The sequence below is a fragment of the Aspergillus terreus genome, genomic scaffold (assembly GCF_000149615.1).
Source record: "Aspergillus terreus NIH2624 scaffold_14 genomic scaffold, whole genome shotgun sequence".
Classification (NCBI taxonomy): domain Eukaryota; kingdom Fungi; phylum Ascomycota; class Eurotiomycetes; order Eurotiales; family Aspergillaceae; genus Aspergillus; species Aspergillus terreus.
In genome coordinates, this window is record NT_165937.1 from 59880 (window position 1) to 74452 (window position 14573).

At 49.9% G+C, this 14573-nt stretch overlaps 7 protein-coding genes across 7 annotated transcripts; 2 read left to right on the forward strand and 5 right to left on the reverse strand.

Annotated features, from left to right (window-relative positions):
* Window positions 1–318: 318 nt before the first annotated feature.
* ATEG_09025 (uncharacterized protein) lies at window positions 319–1674 on the forward strand (the record flags this gene model as incomplete). Its single annotated transcript, XM_001217646.1, has 1 exon — window positions 319–1674. The coding sequence occupies one exon, from the start codon at window positions 319–321 to the stop codon at window positions 1672–1674; it is 1356 nt and encodes a 451-aa protein (XP_001217647.1).
* Window positions 1675–1988: 314 nt separating this feature from the next.
* On the reverse strand, window positions 1989–2471 carry ATEG_09026 (uncharacterized protein; the record flags this gene model as incomplete). Its single annotated transcript, XM_001217647.1, has 2 exons — window positions 1989–2027; window positions 2124–2471. 2 exons carry the CDS (start codon window positions 2469–2471, stop codon window positions 1989–1991), a joined length of 387 nt encoding a protein of 128 aa, XP_001217648.1.
* Window positions 2472–3330: 859 nt separating this feature from the next.
* Window positions 3331–4703, forward strand: ATEG_09027 (uncharacterized protein; the record flags this gene model as incomplete). Its single annotated transcript, XM_001217648.1, has 5 exons — window positions 3331–3421; window positions 3535–3740; window positions 3888–3963; window positions 4001–4146; window positions 4665–4703. 5 exons carry the CDS (start codon window positions 3331–3333, stop codon window positions 4701–4703), a joined length of 558 nt encoding a protein of 185 aa, XP_001217649.1.
* Window positions 4704–5809: 1106 nt separating this feature from the next.
* On the reverse strand, window positions 5810–7900 carry ATEG_09028 (uncharacterized protein; the record flags this gene model as incomplete). The annotated part of the gene is made up of 8 exons (XM_001217649.1): window positions 5810–6240; window positions 6308–6508; window positions 6556–6863; window positions 6933–7043; window positions 7093–7280; window positions 7341–7468; window positions 7529–7650; window positions 7722–7900. 8 exons carry the CDS (start codon window positions 7898–7900, stop codon window positions 5810–5812), a joined length of 1668 nt encoding a protein of 555 aa, XP_001217650.1.
* Window positions 7901–8900: 1000 nt separating this feature from the next.
* Window positions 8901–10061, reverse strand: ATEG_09029 (uncharacterized protein; the record flags this gene model as incomplete). Its single annotated transcript, XM_001217650.1, has 3 exons — window positions 8901–9581; window positions 9648–9737; window positions 9909–10061. The coding sequence occupies 3 exons, from the start codon at window positions 10059–10061 to the stop codon at window positions 8901–8903; spliced, it is 924 nt and encodes a 307-aa protein (XP_001217651.1).
* Window positions 10062–10495: 434 nt separating this feature from the next.
* On the reverse strand, window positions 10496–12634 carry ATEG_09030 (fungal specific transcription factor domain-containing protein; the record flags this gene model as incomplete). Its single annotated transcript, XM_001217651.1, has 6 exons — window positions 10496–11025; window positions 11074–11248; window positions 11315–11445; window positions 11560–11833; window positions 11895–12433; window positions 12514–12634. 6 exons carry the CDS (start codon window positions 12632–12634, stop codon window positions 10496–10498), a joined length of 1770 nt encoding a protein of 589 aa, XP_001217652.1.
* Window positions 12635–13552: 918 nt separating this feature from the next.
* On the reverse strand, window positions 13553–14483 carry ATEG_09031 (HpcH/HpaI aldolase family protein; the record flags this gene model as incomplete). Its single annotated transcript, XM_001217652.1, has 3 exons — window positions 13553–14043; window positions 14109–14361; window positions 14430–14483. The coding sequence occupies 3 exons, from the start codon at window positions 14481–14483 to the stop codon at window positions 13553–13555; spliced, it is 798 nt and encodes a 265-aa protein (XP_001217653.1).
* Between the last annotated feature and the right edge of the window lie 90 nt (window positions 14484–14573).

Sequence of the window (14573 nt, forward strand, 5' to 3'; positions counted from 1 at the left end):
GAGCATGTTGGGATCTACTCAAGTGTCTCATCCAGTACCTAACCGGGTATTGACGGCGACGCCTGATGAGCAGGCTACTGACATTTTGACCCGTTGCAGGTGGAGTTGGAATCCACTTAGTATAGGAGGATATTCGCCGATTCCGTGTAGACTGGGGAGATGATGTAATTTTGTCAAATCCTTGCAGACGGAGGGTCTAGGGGTCTCCGACGGAAATCTCTCATGCGTTGCTGAGCTATATAGAGGTGATCGTTCCCCGCAAGATTGCGGGATTCAATCTGCCCACGAACATCCAAGGCACGGCGGTTTAAGTCCACCATGCGTCTGTGGCCTCTTACATTCTGGGTCACTTTGGTGACCGCTTGGGTCGACAACCGAGGGACAACATGCGTGTTATACCCCGAATCCCTAGTCCATCGTGGACAGCCTGTTGATGATGCCCCGTCTATTCAACAAGCCTTTGATATGTGTGGCACGAATGGAACGGTCATTTTCTCCGAGAACGTCTTCCATGTGAACACCGTTCTTAACACCACCAATCTGCTGAATTGCGATGTTCATCTCCGAGGCGAGCTACGCTTCTCGACAAACATCCCATACTGGAGAACCCATTCGATCAGTGTTGTTCTGCAGGATCAAGTCACCGCATGGCTCTTTGGGGGTCAAAACGTGAACTTCTACGGTGAGGGTGGCTTTTACAACGGTCAGGGCCAAGCGTGGTACAACGCGAACCGGAATGAATCGAACCAGGCAGGACGGCCCATGAGCATGACGTTCTACAACTCGACCAATCTCCTTGTCGATGGTCTGAAGGTGGTCCAGCCGCAGTTCTGGGCGACGTTTGTTTGGGCGAGCCGGAATGTCACATTTACAAACTTGTTTGTCAATGCCACCAGCAACAGCGAATGGGGCACGATGAACACCGATGGGTTCGATTCCTGGCAGAGTGACAACCTGCTAGTGGAAAATGCCACCATCATCAGCGGCGATGATTGCATCGCAGCCAAGGGCAATACAACAAACCTCCTTGCCAGGAATATCTATTGCGAAGGCGGCACCGGAATCACGATCGGATCGATCGGTCAATACCCAGACATGCCCGACTACAACCTCAACACGACCTTTGAGAATGTGACAATCAAGAACGCCATGGATGGCGCCTATATCAAGACCTGGCAAGGCACGCGCATCTTCACTCCCAGCAACGGTGACTGGGGTGGCGGTGGCACCGGCCTCGTGAAAAACATTACTTTCCGCAACTTCGAAATGGACAATGTCGGACTGCCCATTCAGGTTTCCCAGTGCGTGTACTCGGCTGGCTCCGATAAGAACTGCAATACCTCGACATTGCAGATCGAAGACGTGAAATGGGAAAACATCCATGGCACGTCCCGGTTCAACATTGCTTCGTCGATCTACTGTTCGGATGAGCGCCCCTGTCCCAACATTACCTTTGAGAATGTGAACATCACCAGCTTGAATGCCACCCGTGGTCTGCCTTACTATGGCACGGATATGCAGCACGAACTGTTCCAGTGCACCAACGTCCTGGGCCAGAAGAGCTCGGGGATTCCTTGTAATCAAGCCGCTCCGAGCAACTTCAGTCAGTGGATCTATGGGAACGTCGACAGTTCGGGCCTGTCGACCGGGACTTCCGGTCATCTTGGGAATTAATGCGTGAATATCATACATCTTTGTGGCTTGTCCGTCGGAGCTGGGCACAAGCTCCGAGTGTTCCAGGTTCCCACAAGCAAAGACGGTTTGCCTCTGTTCACCTACATATTCTGCAGATATATGGGTTGATAAAGTACACACATTCCGAATTGATGACAGATAACTCACACCAAATCGGCCATTACTGCGCATTATTGCGCTATGTTCGTAACGAAATTTATTAGTCTATCGTGTCTAAAAGAACTTTCTAGCGCTAGCAAACAACTGACACGGCTGCGTAGAGCACGGCATGACACTCCCCCGTGTCTGGCACCTTAAATGACTTCCCCCCACAGTCGGTACCGCTCCGTGTGCTAACAATGCAGTTACTAGAGGGGAGGAGGGGTCCTGTTAGGCGACCTCATGGACAGACAAGACCGGGGGAGCCAAACGTACCTGTTCTTGCTCACGAAAATTGACCGCTTGTTGGAGGACACCGGATAGCACATATTGCCCGGGCTGGTAATATTGTAGGTTTTGGAATCGCCGCTGCAATCGTCAAGGGCGAACTCGTAGAACCGCGCCAGGATGTTAGGGGTGCTGGACGAGGTAGCAGACGATGGAGCTGTTTCTGTCTGGGTGACGGTAGGGGGATCGGTCGTGGTCATGGTGTTGGCGGTATTGTTCCCTGTCGACTGTGTCCTCTGGCCATCGTTCTTCTGGGCGGCCCGACTGCCAACGACTCCTCCCACCACCGCCGCCACCACAATGACCACGACGGAGAGCCCGGCCAGGATCCACATCCATCGCTTCATCATCTTCTTCACGGGAGTTGTCTGTGTGGACGGCGCTGCGGGGGGAAGAACCCAGCTGGCCTGTCCCTGGGCCTCTGGATAAGGGTACTTGTAGTCGCTGGTGGGATAGACAGATGAGGATTGCGCAGGCGCTGCGACAACATGTGGAGCACTCGCAGGGTCATCCTCAACATAGGCGCGCTCCTATCCGGTAGACCCAGCCGGTTAGCAGATTGCACCCAAGATATATGTTTATGCATGCAGGTGAGCACCAACCATGATCAACGGAAGTAGCCCTCAACAGTCAAGTCCGTTGTTGACTCTTGACCCAGAACCATCAGGAGAGGGGAAAGACGCAGTTTTGGCCCCCATTCAGCAATGTCGCTGCCGGGCTTTTTCATCTCTGCCGATCATGCGCCTAGTCGCCTAGTGTGCGCGCCGCCAATGACTAAACTTTCGCCCCGTCACGATCACTGCTAAGATGAATTGCTCTGGGTATAGATCGCCAGGTCGGGAGCTGTTATAATGGGCCGACTGGGATGAGGCCTTAATTATTTCAGAGAACTGTTATGTCACATCTTTGCACTAGAACATATTTACCCGCCCATCAAAGAAGCTGTTTCTGTTGTTGCTCGCAACAATCTAAAGGTCATTCAGGAAAAAAAAAAAACATCTATACCAAGGCTACTCTTTGCTGATGTATGCGCTTTTTGCCGCGTCAGTCGCTGCCAGCGCAGCCAACGACACGCTCTGCATGATATCAAAAATCGATACCTCCGCCGCCGACTGCTGAACGAGCATATCCCGCAGCTCAACCGCAACAAGCGAGTCAAGCCCGTAATGAGCCGGCTTGTTGGCCACGTCAACCTCCTCGAGCGCCATCATGAAGATGTCTGAGATCTTCTCTGCAATTGCCACGCCAATGTACTCCACCGGTTGCTCGACAGACTTGGTCGTCGCCAGCTTACTGGCAAGTGCGTTCGGGCCGCCCGTCGGGTTCATGGCCGGTCCACTATCGGTCTCGCGGGGGTTGAGCCCAGCGAAATGCATATCCCAGCCCAGCTACGACGCGCACGTGACGTCGCAGTGCGAGCCAGGGAGCGCGTCCAGCCCCAATACCGCCTGTGGATCGTGGGGTTACAGAACGGCGGCGCGCTGGATGGAGAGAACCTGTTCCTCGTGGATAGGCGCGAAGCCTACTCGCTGCAGGTGGCGCAGCACACCGGCGACTGCAACGGTCGACGACAGCATTACGAAAAAGGTCCAGAGAGCTGGCCTGCGCGAACTACGTGTGTAGGTTGCATGTGCCGTGAACTTTGGAGTGGATGGCCGTTTGGGAATCGGCTAGCGTCATGCGCTCGGGAAGTGCATCCTCTCGTTGGTAGCTAGCAACGAAGGTATGGATTCAACTATATATTGAACTTACTTCCAGAACCATAGCCCCTTGAGCCACGGCACGAATGGGGGGTAGATCGCCTTTTTGACTGTGGTGCAGAGACTCTAGCAGGCTGGCTTCGTAGGACACATCACAGCTCACAGGCTTCACTCAATAGCCCAAGTAATCGAGTTCATCGTCAAGCGCTGCCGCTTGCTCACCGCATCTGGCACTTCGTGGCAGTACAATGATGTTCTGGGACCTTTCGTCGGCCATCCACCGCGCAGTTCCGCAGCCGATTCTATCTACTTCACCAACAAGAAGGTAGGACGCTTTCCGCGGGAACCTTGGGGTCAATTAACCGGGCAGCATCGGCACTATAGTGTCTAGAGGGACGGTTAGGACAGCTTTGCCGACATGACCGTCTGTCGGCAGCCGGAGGAATGCCTTGGACACGTCGCTTATAGAGAAATATGTGAGAGGCTTATCTGGGGAAAGCTTCCGCTCTCTAAGAAGCTGAATAATTAAATAATTTCAACGAAGGCTCGATGTAACTGAAAAGGATGGTGCTAGGACAGCCTAAGAAACGACACCGTCGAGAAAGTTACGGGATGCTTGAAGGGCTGCATTACTAGTTCGCTATTGGCATTACGGCCACAGTGACCAATGCCAACCAGATAACTAAATAGAGAGAAGACGTTGAAAGTTCTTCTAACGAAAAAATCCAGATAAAGAATTAAGAACAAGATCAACACTCCGACCATAGGTAGCACCAAGCACGACCTCCACAAAAGATCTAACAAACTTAGCATTAACAAGGCTAACTGTAATAAGTAATACAGGATCATAAGGCACCGCACTTAGATTACACCAACTATTAAATATAATGGCTTGGCTCTTTTACCTAGTAGATCTATAGACTTTAATTCCTATTTAGCAAGTGTTTTAGTATATCTGTTAGCTAGATTAGTAGATTAAAGTATGGTCGGTGCCGGAGTCTTGAAGGACGACACCAGCGTCAACTTTGATCGAGTTAATTATGCAGACACTATTGTAATACTTCCTCCCCTAAGCTCTACGCTAGCCTTTTTTGCAATCCGGTCCTGCTTATAGGATATTATATTTTTATAATAATTTATGTAATTTTATGAGTTTTCATATATTTTTATATATATTTTAACCTGCGCGGTGGCCCGCAAACCCGCGCGGGCCTACTATTAGAACCCGCAGCCCATGCGGACTGCAGCTTTTGCAACCCGCACCACACCGCTGCGGGTTGCGGTGCGGGTTGACCACCCTAAGAATTACTAATCTTTATTTAGTATATCTAAATAAAAAACATGCTAAAAAGTAACAAGAGATAGACAAGTCAGTCTAAATTATTAATAAGGCTATACTCGCGAAGAAAGATCTAAATAGTAAAATAATGGAGCTAGAGAATGTTGAAAATATACCTAATAATAGTTAGCTCGATGACAAGGGCTTCGCGGATACAACGGACCTAAAGAAGGAGGATTCTATCTTTGTTTATTAAGAGATTATCTCATAGCAGCTAGGCCTCTTATTAAGGCTTTCCCAGAGGTACTCAGATTAAGCCGAAGCTCTATAATAGTCAGAGTGGTAGGATATTCGGCCATCCCTCCTACTATCTCTTGTCTCTAATCCTTACATCTCTAGCTCTTTAACTTCAACTCGTCATTTCTGGCTTCTGTGGGTTGATGCGAAGGTATACATACTGGCTAGAGTGTAAGGATATTCAGCCCTAGTGCTATCTTCTGCATCTATGATACTTTTACCCTTAGTGTGGTTTGGCCTTAAGTATTATGAACATATTTGTGACATTGGAACAATATACAAGATGTATTTCGAGGCTGTGACGACGGCCTGTCGTATGGTTCAATATCAGGAAGCTCATAGCCCGCTTTCAAAACCAAATTGGCACGGCTGGTGCTGCACGAATTGCTATATCAAGACCGGAAGGATGAAATCAAAGCAACACTGCCAACACTTTCCGACAAACCCGAATGAACGGATGTTTGGCTGAATTTTCCTCTTCCCACCGGGCATTGTGTCGAGCTCTTGTCTGTTCAATTGGCTCAATCGAGACTCCCGTGACCAGGTCGACTTCAGTTGCCCGTACTCGTTGGGTGTTGTAAAAGACTTTATATCCAAAGAGGCACGCCAAGTATACTGGAATGCCAATATACTGCACGATGAAGTTCTTGTAGTCAAACCCATGAATGAAGACCTCAAAGCCCTTCGTGATTGTCAAGATACAGAGCAGTATCAAGCCTGCCCAAGAACCCCACTCTCTGAGCGGTGCTCGATAAGGGAACAGTTCCGCTGGGATCTGATGAACCTTGACCGCACGAGTGAAGGCAATGTGAGTGACCAAGATAGAGATCCAAGTGAGCATACCTGTAGTCAGGAGATATTGTTAGCTCTGAAACAAGGGAATGGTATCAGTAAGCCCTTCGCTACGTACCAAAGGTAGCCACCATTGTGGTCAAATACCCGAACACAGCCTTTGCCCCAGAGCTAACGCTCATGTATGCCAAAAGGCAGAACAGTGTGGGCAGGATCATGGCAAAGAGAGGAACACCTCGGCCGTTTGTACGAGTCAGGAACTTGGGGGCTTTCCCGTCGGACGCGATGTTGTACAGCGTTCTTGTTGCAATATAAAAGTCTTCCACCATCAGCTTTCAGATGCAGTCTGATTGAAGGAATTCATACCAGATGTCGCCGCTGAGATCACGAAGATCAGAAGACACGCATTCACCACATGGTCAAGACCCTCGATCTTAGCAAGCTTGATAGCCACCACGAACGGCGATGCGGCAGCACTGGTGCCAGACTTGGTAGCAAATGCCAGCTCCGGGCTGTTGTATGGGACCACCATGCCCAGGAAGAGCACTGAAAGCACATAGAAGACCAAGATGCGGAAAAAGGTCAGTTTGACGGCTCGTGCCATTGCCAGCCGTGGATTCTGGGCCTCGGCCACAGTAACAGCAACCAACTCCGTTCCGCCGTAGGCGTAAACACTTGCAACCCACAGTCGGTCAGAACAGACGCATCCAGACGCATCCGAATTCAGCAGCATAACGACTTACGCTTGCAACATTGTGCTCCACACACCAACGAATTTGCCCAATGATCCTTGGAGCTTATACTCTGCGAATGCGCCAGGAGCTCGCCAGTACCGGAAGCCAGTTCGCCCGAATCTGTCTCGATTAGATTCTATACAGCCATCGAGAAGGCTACCTAACTCACCCGGGACCCCCGCCAAGTGCCAAAACAAAGAGAAGAATGATGGCCCCGAGCATCACGAGGATCTTCACGGACGAGAGCCAAAATTCAAACTCTCCAAATGACTTGACGCCAGCCAAGTTGATCAAAAGGACGATGACGAAGGCAACGGTTATCCACACCGCGGGGTTCACCCTCTCTCCAGACCAGAACTGGTTTGTATGATTTGTGAGCCGTCCGTCGAAGGGAAAATACAGAATTGCTCAGCTAACCTCTATGATCAGAGCAGCGGCTGCCAATTGGTTTGGTGTAGCAAGAAGATACTTGAAAAAGTACGCATAGCCGGTGGCTACACCCAATGCAGGGTCCACGAAACGCGATGCATAGCCACCAAAGCCACCTGCAGGTTGAAGAATCAGCTCACCAGGAGCTTGGAAAGAGGGTAGGGACAACTACTTACGTGACATTGGGGTAAAGGAAGTCATCTCTCCCAGTGCAGCCATGACCATAAAGACAATTGCACCGATCACGCTGTAGTCAATGAAGATACCCGCCGGTCCTGTCTTGGCGAGCCCCGATCCACTAGTGGTATATTCGCAGGATTTAGTAGCCAGCCTAACGATGTTTCACCATCCATGTGGGTAAGCACTCACGTTCCAACTAGCAATCCAGTCCCCAAGGCACCACCAATCGCTATCATGCTCAGATGGCGGTCTTTGAGGGCTCTGTGTAGATTGTTCTTCTCTTCATTCTCGGTTTTCTGGATCGAACCAACCCCAATGTCCTCCTTCGGAGGAGGGTCAGGGCAGATCTCATCTATTTTGGCAGCCATTGGATCGCGCACAAAGAATCAAGAGTGCCTCAATAAGTGAACTGGCTTTGTTTGAGTCTTCCACCAGGATACAAGGGATCTATGCTTTATACCTGGGGCTCGACAAGATAAGACCACTTTTGCGGGGTACGCCGTGCTCGGTGAGCCATTCCGAGCTTGGGCCTGACCTCGGTCTGGGGCTCCAGAGTCCATTCTTATCAAGTGTGTCGTTGCTGGAGGAAGTCGAAGGTATCGAGCATCGATTACTCTTTCTCGCTCATTTTCGGCTTCAATAAGTGGGTGTTTTGCCTGTCTATCGGTGATTTCCATGCCTCGGAAAGCGAAATCGTAATCCCATCATCGCCGTAACGTGGTGCGACTTATGGAGTAGCTACCACCTTGGTACTGCGTTATGGACGGCTGAAGTTGGAGTAGTGATGTGCCTATCTAGAATGGAAGGATTAAGTTCAATGGTAACTGTACGCCTGTTCTTTTAGGTACTGGAAGATATACGGGGTGATAGGGAATTATTGAACGAGAGCCATCATATAGTAGTATTTAATAAAGCCTAGGGTTCCAATCACTCCACGGCATAGGTTCACAAACGGGAGCTTTCATCCAGAAGGACACTAGCGATCGCACGTGAGAAGCGGCCAATATTCAAAGGGTTCAGACCCGAAAGGTTGATTCGACCGTTGTCTGGAAGGTAGATTCGGTGCTTGGTGCGAAGCTGGCGACATTGGTATTGCGTTAAAGGCAGGCAACTGTGGGCATGTCGATATGTTTAGTAAAGTCCATAGATGTTTCTCTGGAGGACATTCCGCACCAAAATAGACCTTTAGTGGCTAGGATGACATCCCAATTGCCGGGAACCTAATCATGAATGTCATGAGCCAAGGTGCAACTCATTCATAGCGTAGTTCTTTCTCACATCTTTCAACGCTTCAAAGAGCTGCTGCCGATTACTAAGCAGGCGTTGACGCATATGCCACAGCTCGGTAGACCTGGTTCGGTTTCGGAATCAGAGACAGTACTGACTGTGATGAGGTAGGACGGACCAGGAAGCTTGCAATGATGGGCTCTCGAGAATAATGTCGGCCAAGCGGGATCCATAGAGAGGGCTCGAGGAGAATTCCCACCGGATAAAGCAGCGCAGTTGATCATAAACATTAGTTGCAGCCGTGGATGAGGCGCAGACAACATGTAGCGCACCGCATCTCTCTCCATACAGCCCCAGATTCTTGGAGAACGACTGGCAGACTAACATGTCAAAGTCCATCTCGGCGAAAAGCCGAATTGCGTACGCATCGTCTTCCATCGAGCCGCCAAGGCCCTGGTAGGCAATGTCCATGAGTGGGAAGCAGCTCGCGGCCTTCATTGCGGCAGCGAGCTGCTTCCACTGGCTCTTGGAGAGGTCAACGCCGGTGGGGTTGTGGCAACATGCTTGCAAGATGAAGACGCTATTTGGCGGTGCTCGCGCGACTGTCTCCAGTAGCGCTCGGAAATTAACCGTAGCCGTTTCAGGGCTATAGTATGGATACTTGACCACTTTCAAGCCCACGAGGGAGCAGAGAGGCTCATAGTTCCCCCAGGTCGGGGTGCCTATATACACGGGCCCAGCTGGAGACCCTTCGCATTTCGACAGAAATAAGGCCGCGAGATGGTTAGCACCCGTGCCGGAGATGGTCTGAACGGATGCAATCTATAAGCATATCGTCAGGACATGCCACAGGAGCATCTACATCCGGACTTTGGGAGGACATCGTACCCGGCCGGACTTTAACGCCTGGCTGTGCTCTCCAAACATCACCTTGGCGGCCCGCTTCAAGAAGTCTGCGTTTCCGGTTGTACATTCATACTATCATGTATGTTAATGTATATATTTCGGAGGAAAGTCACCCTGCGATACAGTCATGGATCATACATCGTGCCCAGGGTTCCTCTCATGTAGCGTCTTTTTAGCCTGTATCATGCACAACTTGTCAGAACACGGGTTACCTGGGGCCCTGAATCTTGTCGAAAGACTCACCCCCTTCAAGACGCTCATTTCATGATAACATCCTTCTTTATTCCGATATATACCGACCCCTAGGTCAATCTTGTCGGAAGATGTGTCATTGTCGGCCGCCTTTTTCAAGTCAAACATAGGGTCCGCTGGACCCTGTTGCACGTTCTCGAACATGGTAACTCGAATTGGCTCCTCGAAGATTTTCCAAATGTTCATCGATGAATATGTCATAATAAAATATCTAATTGATTGCCGAGGTTAACGCAGCAGCATGAACTTGCGTGGGCTCGGTTTCGGAATCCGACCCCGAATGCCATCAGGAGACGCATTTCCCAACGCGAAGATAAGAGCCCACCAGTTCACTATCGGCGTTTTGGTTTCTGTAGCAGATATTGCTCATTTATCTATTTGTAAAAGAATTCAGGACAGGCATCGAATGCCGCATTCCTTTACTTAATCAGATCGCGATATGTAAGGCTACTAGAAACTATGCAGTGCGACTGAATACATGGCAAAGGGTGAGTCATGCCCGACATTGCGCAGACTACGAGTTGATCCATAGAATAAAGACACATTAGACAAGAAAAGGTGATTACAGGCCAACTATTTCACACCAACGAGTTTTCTTGATCACGGCCAACGTCTTGGAAAAACCCCCACGACCGTTGCTGTTGCTGTGTCTCTCCCGAAGGCATTTCCGCCCAGATGTTTCCCCATTCCAGCAGACGTGCAACTTCCAGCATCTCTGTGGACGACAGACCTGTGTCCCCGACTGCATCGACATAGTAAGTGAATGAGGAAAAAGCCTCGATGCCGCTTTGGTCGACATCGACATCAGTCCTTGGGTCCCTGGGAATAGGACCGTTCCCAGAAACAGCATCGGTAGACTCAGGTCCCTGGGGTACTCTACTACGTTCTGAATGAAGCATCAGGAGGTTTTGTAGGACTTGAAGCTCCGATAAACGATGCTGCGCGGTCACCGAGCCCCTCTGGATCATTGTATTCAGAATGAGGACGGCGATGTCTACGTAGGAGATTTGACAATCTGCGATGTCTGGAACAAGGCCAGTCGTCTTTATGAGAAGAATCACAAACGCAGACGAATGGGCGCAATCGATATCGAACGGCAGGAACGCCTCTGTAGAACGTCAGAGTGCTGGCTTGAACTGAGGGTGCGAAGCCATACCGAGAAGATCTTGTGAACGTAGCGCAGTGAGAATACGAAGCGATTTCTCCGCTGACTCAAAACACGCTTTAATCAAAGCCTTAATAGGTTCTGTTACCGCACGACCCGCAGACCCGGCTGAGAGTTTCTCGAAGAGAATATAAACAAGCACAGGGCGGGTAGCGAGGACAACGGACTGTACCAAACTTTTTCAGTCAAATACTTCGGATTGACGATGAGTTAGAGAGAGCAAAGAAGATACCTGATGATAGCACAGATTCAAGGTGCCAGCAACCCTTGATATACTTTCATCGCTGGAGCCACTTAAACCGAAGCGACTTTGAAGTTCAGGTGCAAGTTCTGCGAGGCTGATCAGAACTCTTTGAACACTGTCTATAAAAGATCTATTCAGCCGTCCATCAAGTCCGTATACGGCTGAACGATTTTATGGTCAGCATATCAACTAAAGGGAAAAAAGTCTGCGTTGTTGCATCGCTAGAAACTTACAGTTGAGCACACTCGTGATAATCCTGGACAGCTTGACATGCATTGCCAATGCTTCTGACCTATGGTCCGCCATTCCAGAATTGACCAAACTCGTTGTGACATCTGAATCATGGATGGATATAGGCGCGCCCATTAATGAGGAGAACCTCCGGTCTAGGATGTACAAAGTCCACCAAATTGAGCTATAACGGGAACGTAGATGCTCGGCTGAAGGTTCAACATCAACATCACGATGGAGCCCTTGCGTTAAAGCAATTCGGAGGGCAATGCCGAGCTATATTGAATGGGAGTCAGCTACATCCATAGGGATGCGACGGGAACTGGAAACTCCTCACATAAACATATGCGGCATTCCTGTGATCGATACATTGAAGGAAAAATGATATCCCACATAGGATCTCAACAGAAATCAATATGTCGTCGTAAAGGTCTTTGATATCTGGAAGAAGCTTCATTGCCCTAGCGAAGAAAATTGCACCCGGCGGAGCGTCCTCCGGTGCACTCTGCACTAGGAACAGTTTCCCGAAGGCAATGACAAGAAGATACTGAACGTACCACAAATTGAAATGAGGAATCTCGGTAGTGCGGCCGCGGTAGAATGCATGCAAGCCATCAGTGAAGGTGGCTTCGTCGAAGAGGTGATATAGTTGACCAATGTGGAATTTGACGGTGTTCATCAAATATAGAGCGTGGTCAAATGAAGGTAGTTCACGCTTGCTGAAAGGTTTATCTTCAGCCGATGACCAGTCAAAGTCATATGCATTACCATCCGTATGGATAGGCATGTCAGGTGAATCCGGCTGGTTCAAATATTTCTTGATATCCACTATCACTTGTCGAGTATATGCCCACGTTGAGGACGGTCCGAGAAACCCTATGGCGGAACATGACGTTAAAACCAACGACTCGACATCATAAGGTTTCAAACATACTTCTTCGTCCAGTTTCATCCACGAAGAATCTCGATTTCCCTGAATCCAGGGGGTTTGAGATGTGTGTTTCTCTGTCGGAGGCGGCAGGGGGGCACTGGGTCAAATACCCAGAGATACCCGGTCTCTCTAATGAGGTGGCGCATTGTGCTGTTACATCTTGCGATAAGTGTTAGTCGTCAGAAGACCTGGAGTCCATGCGCCAGAGTCGGGTGTATACTTGACAGGGGCACTGAGCTGGTGCTGGTTTCGAGTTCCACACTTGGCTGATCGGACGATAATTGTCGCTGTCTCCTATGTTCACCTAATTCATTTTGAGAAGCCTTCCGCTTCAAATTATTCAGGAACCTAGATGTGAACTCGCGTATGAGCCACTAGACTCTAGAGCGAGGAAACGGCATCAGACCTTTCACTAACAGTGACCTTACGGTCATCTGGGCCGAATATACAGGTTGTTGATCGTCGAACACAGGTCGCACAAGGCTGAGTGCCGGAGCAGCGGACCTTTCTGTCGCGACAGGCGATGCATCTGGGGTGCAAGAGTCAGCGGATGCGTCGGGGATGCGCCCATATTTTCTGGCACCCTGGGGGGGCTGAATCATACGCGTTAAGCCTGCGCCGACGGCGCTCCTCCTGTGACGCTTCGCCGTTATCTCTCATGGGTATTATGCGTCTGGCCTGACCCGCACGGGGGATATGGGAGCGAGGAAGGCGTTGCTCGGTGGAAGCGGGATGGTAGTCCGAGCTGGTTTAGTCTAGATGACACGTGACCTCGGCCGATCTCGCTCCCCCGGCGCCTCGGAAACCGCATCACTCTTGTTCGCCTTCAGCACACCTTGGAGCGTGTCCTATGGGTTGGCTGTTCTCGAAGAAACAAGCCTCTGCCAAGGTTTGACAAAATGAAGCTGATTGAGTACAATGATCTTTTAGAGGAAGAACTCAAGATACTTCTATAAAATTGTTCTACTTATCAATAACCAGTCACAGACGTCAGACTTGCTACCGAGATTGTTCAAGCTGGTGAACTGATTCTGAATCACACAAATACCATGCCCACAAGACATTTAGAACTCGCAAATTCGGGACAAGCTCTCGGCGCATTTCTTGCTGCCTCCTGCAATCAGTCCGGAATCCTGCTGTCCCAGGATAAAGCGAGCTCCCAGAGTGTTCACGGCCCAACCTTGGATCTCGGGCGCATCGTAGATGCCCGCCAGTCCAAATATCTTCTTGTGCCTGTGACAAGCATGACTCACCTTCTCCAGCGCAGTTCGGAATTCGGGGGTGTCGAATTGGCCCGGTACACCGAGCTCGACCGAAAGATCGTTAGATCCGACCAGAAGCACGTCAACCCCGTCGACTGATGATATTTCATCCAGATGATCGATACTCTCTTTGGTTTCGATCATGAGAAGTACGCTGGATGCTTGATTGTTTGTTTCTTTGACAATCGTGTCGATAGGGGTCGGTCGAAGGCCGAAGATGGGCAGTTGGCCTGTCATAGACCGACATCCCAGGGGCGGATATTTGGAGATTTTGACCACAGCCTCAGCATCCTCTATGAGCCAAGACACACAGAGTTAGCAGTTCACTCTTCTGAACTCTGTTCTGGTGATTTCTTACCCCGAGTGTGAATGTGTGGAAAGACAATTCCCATTGCGCCGCCATCTAGTACTCGCTGGACAAAGCCGTATCCGCATTGGTAAGGTACTCGAACGAATGGCGTGATGTGGTTTTGCAATCCTGCAGCGCATATGGCACTTGCATCTCGAAGTGATAGTGTCGAATGCTCCAAATCGACAAATAGAGCATCAAATCCACCATTCTTGGCAAGTTGCACTACCGCAGGATCAGTGACTAAGCGGATCCCAAAGGCCTGGAGAAGTTAGCACTCTCTTTGTGATACTCACGATATGAGTGATGATAGATACTGAGCTCACTGACCTTGCATAAGGCGCCTTTCTGGACTTGGGTGTATAACTTGTTGAACAAAGGCATGACTGGTGGGACTGGAGTAGGAACGCTGTAAGGCTAACGAGGGCCCCAGATCGTATCTATACCCTCAAATAGGTGATACTAAGTCTCGGG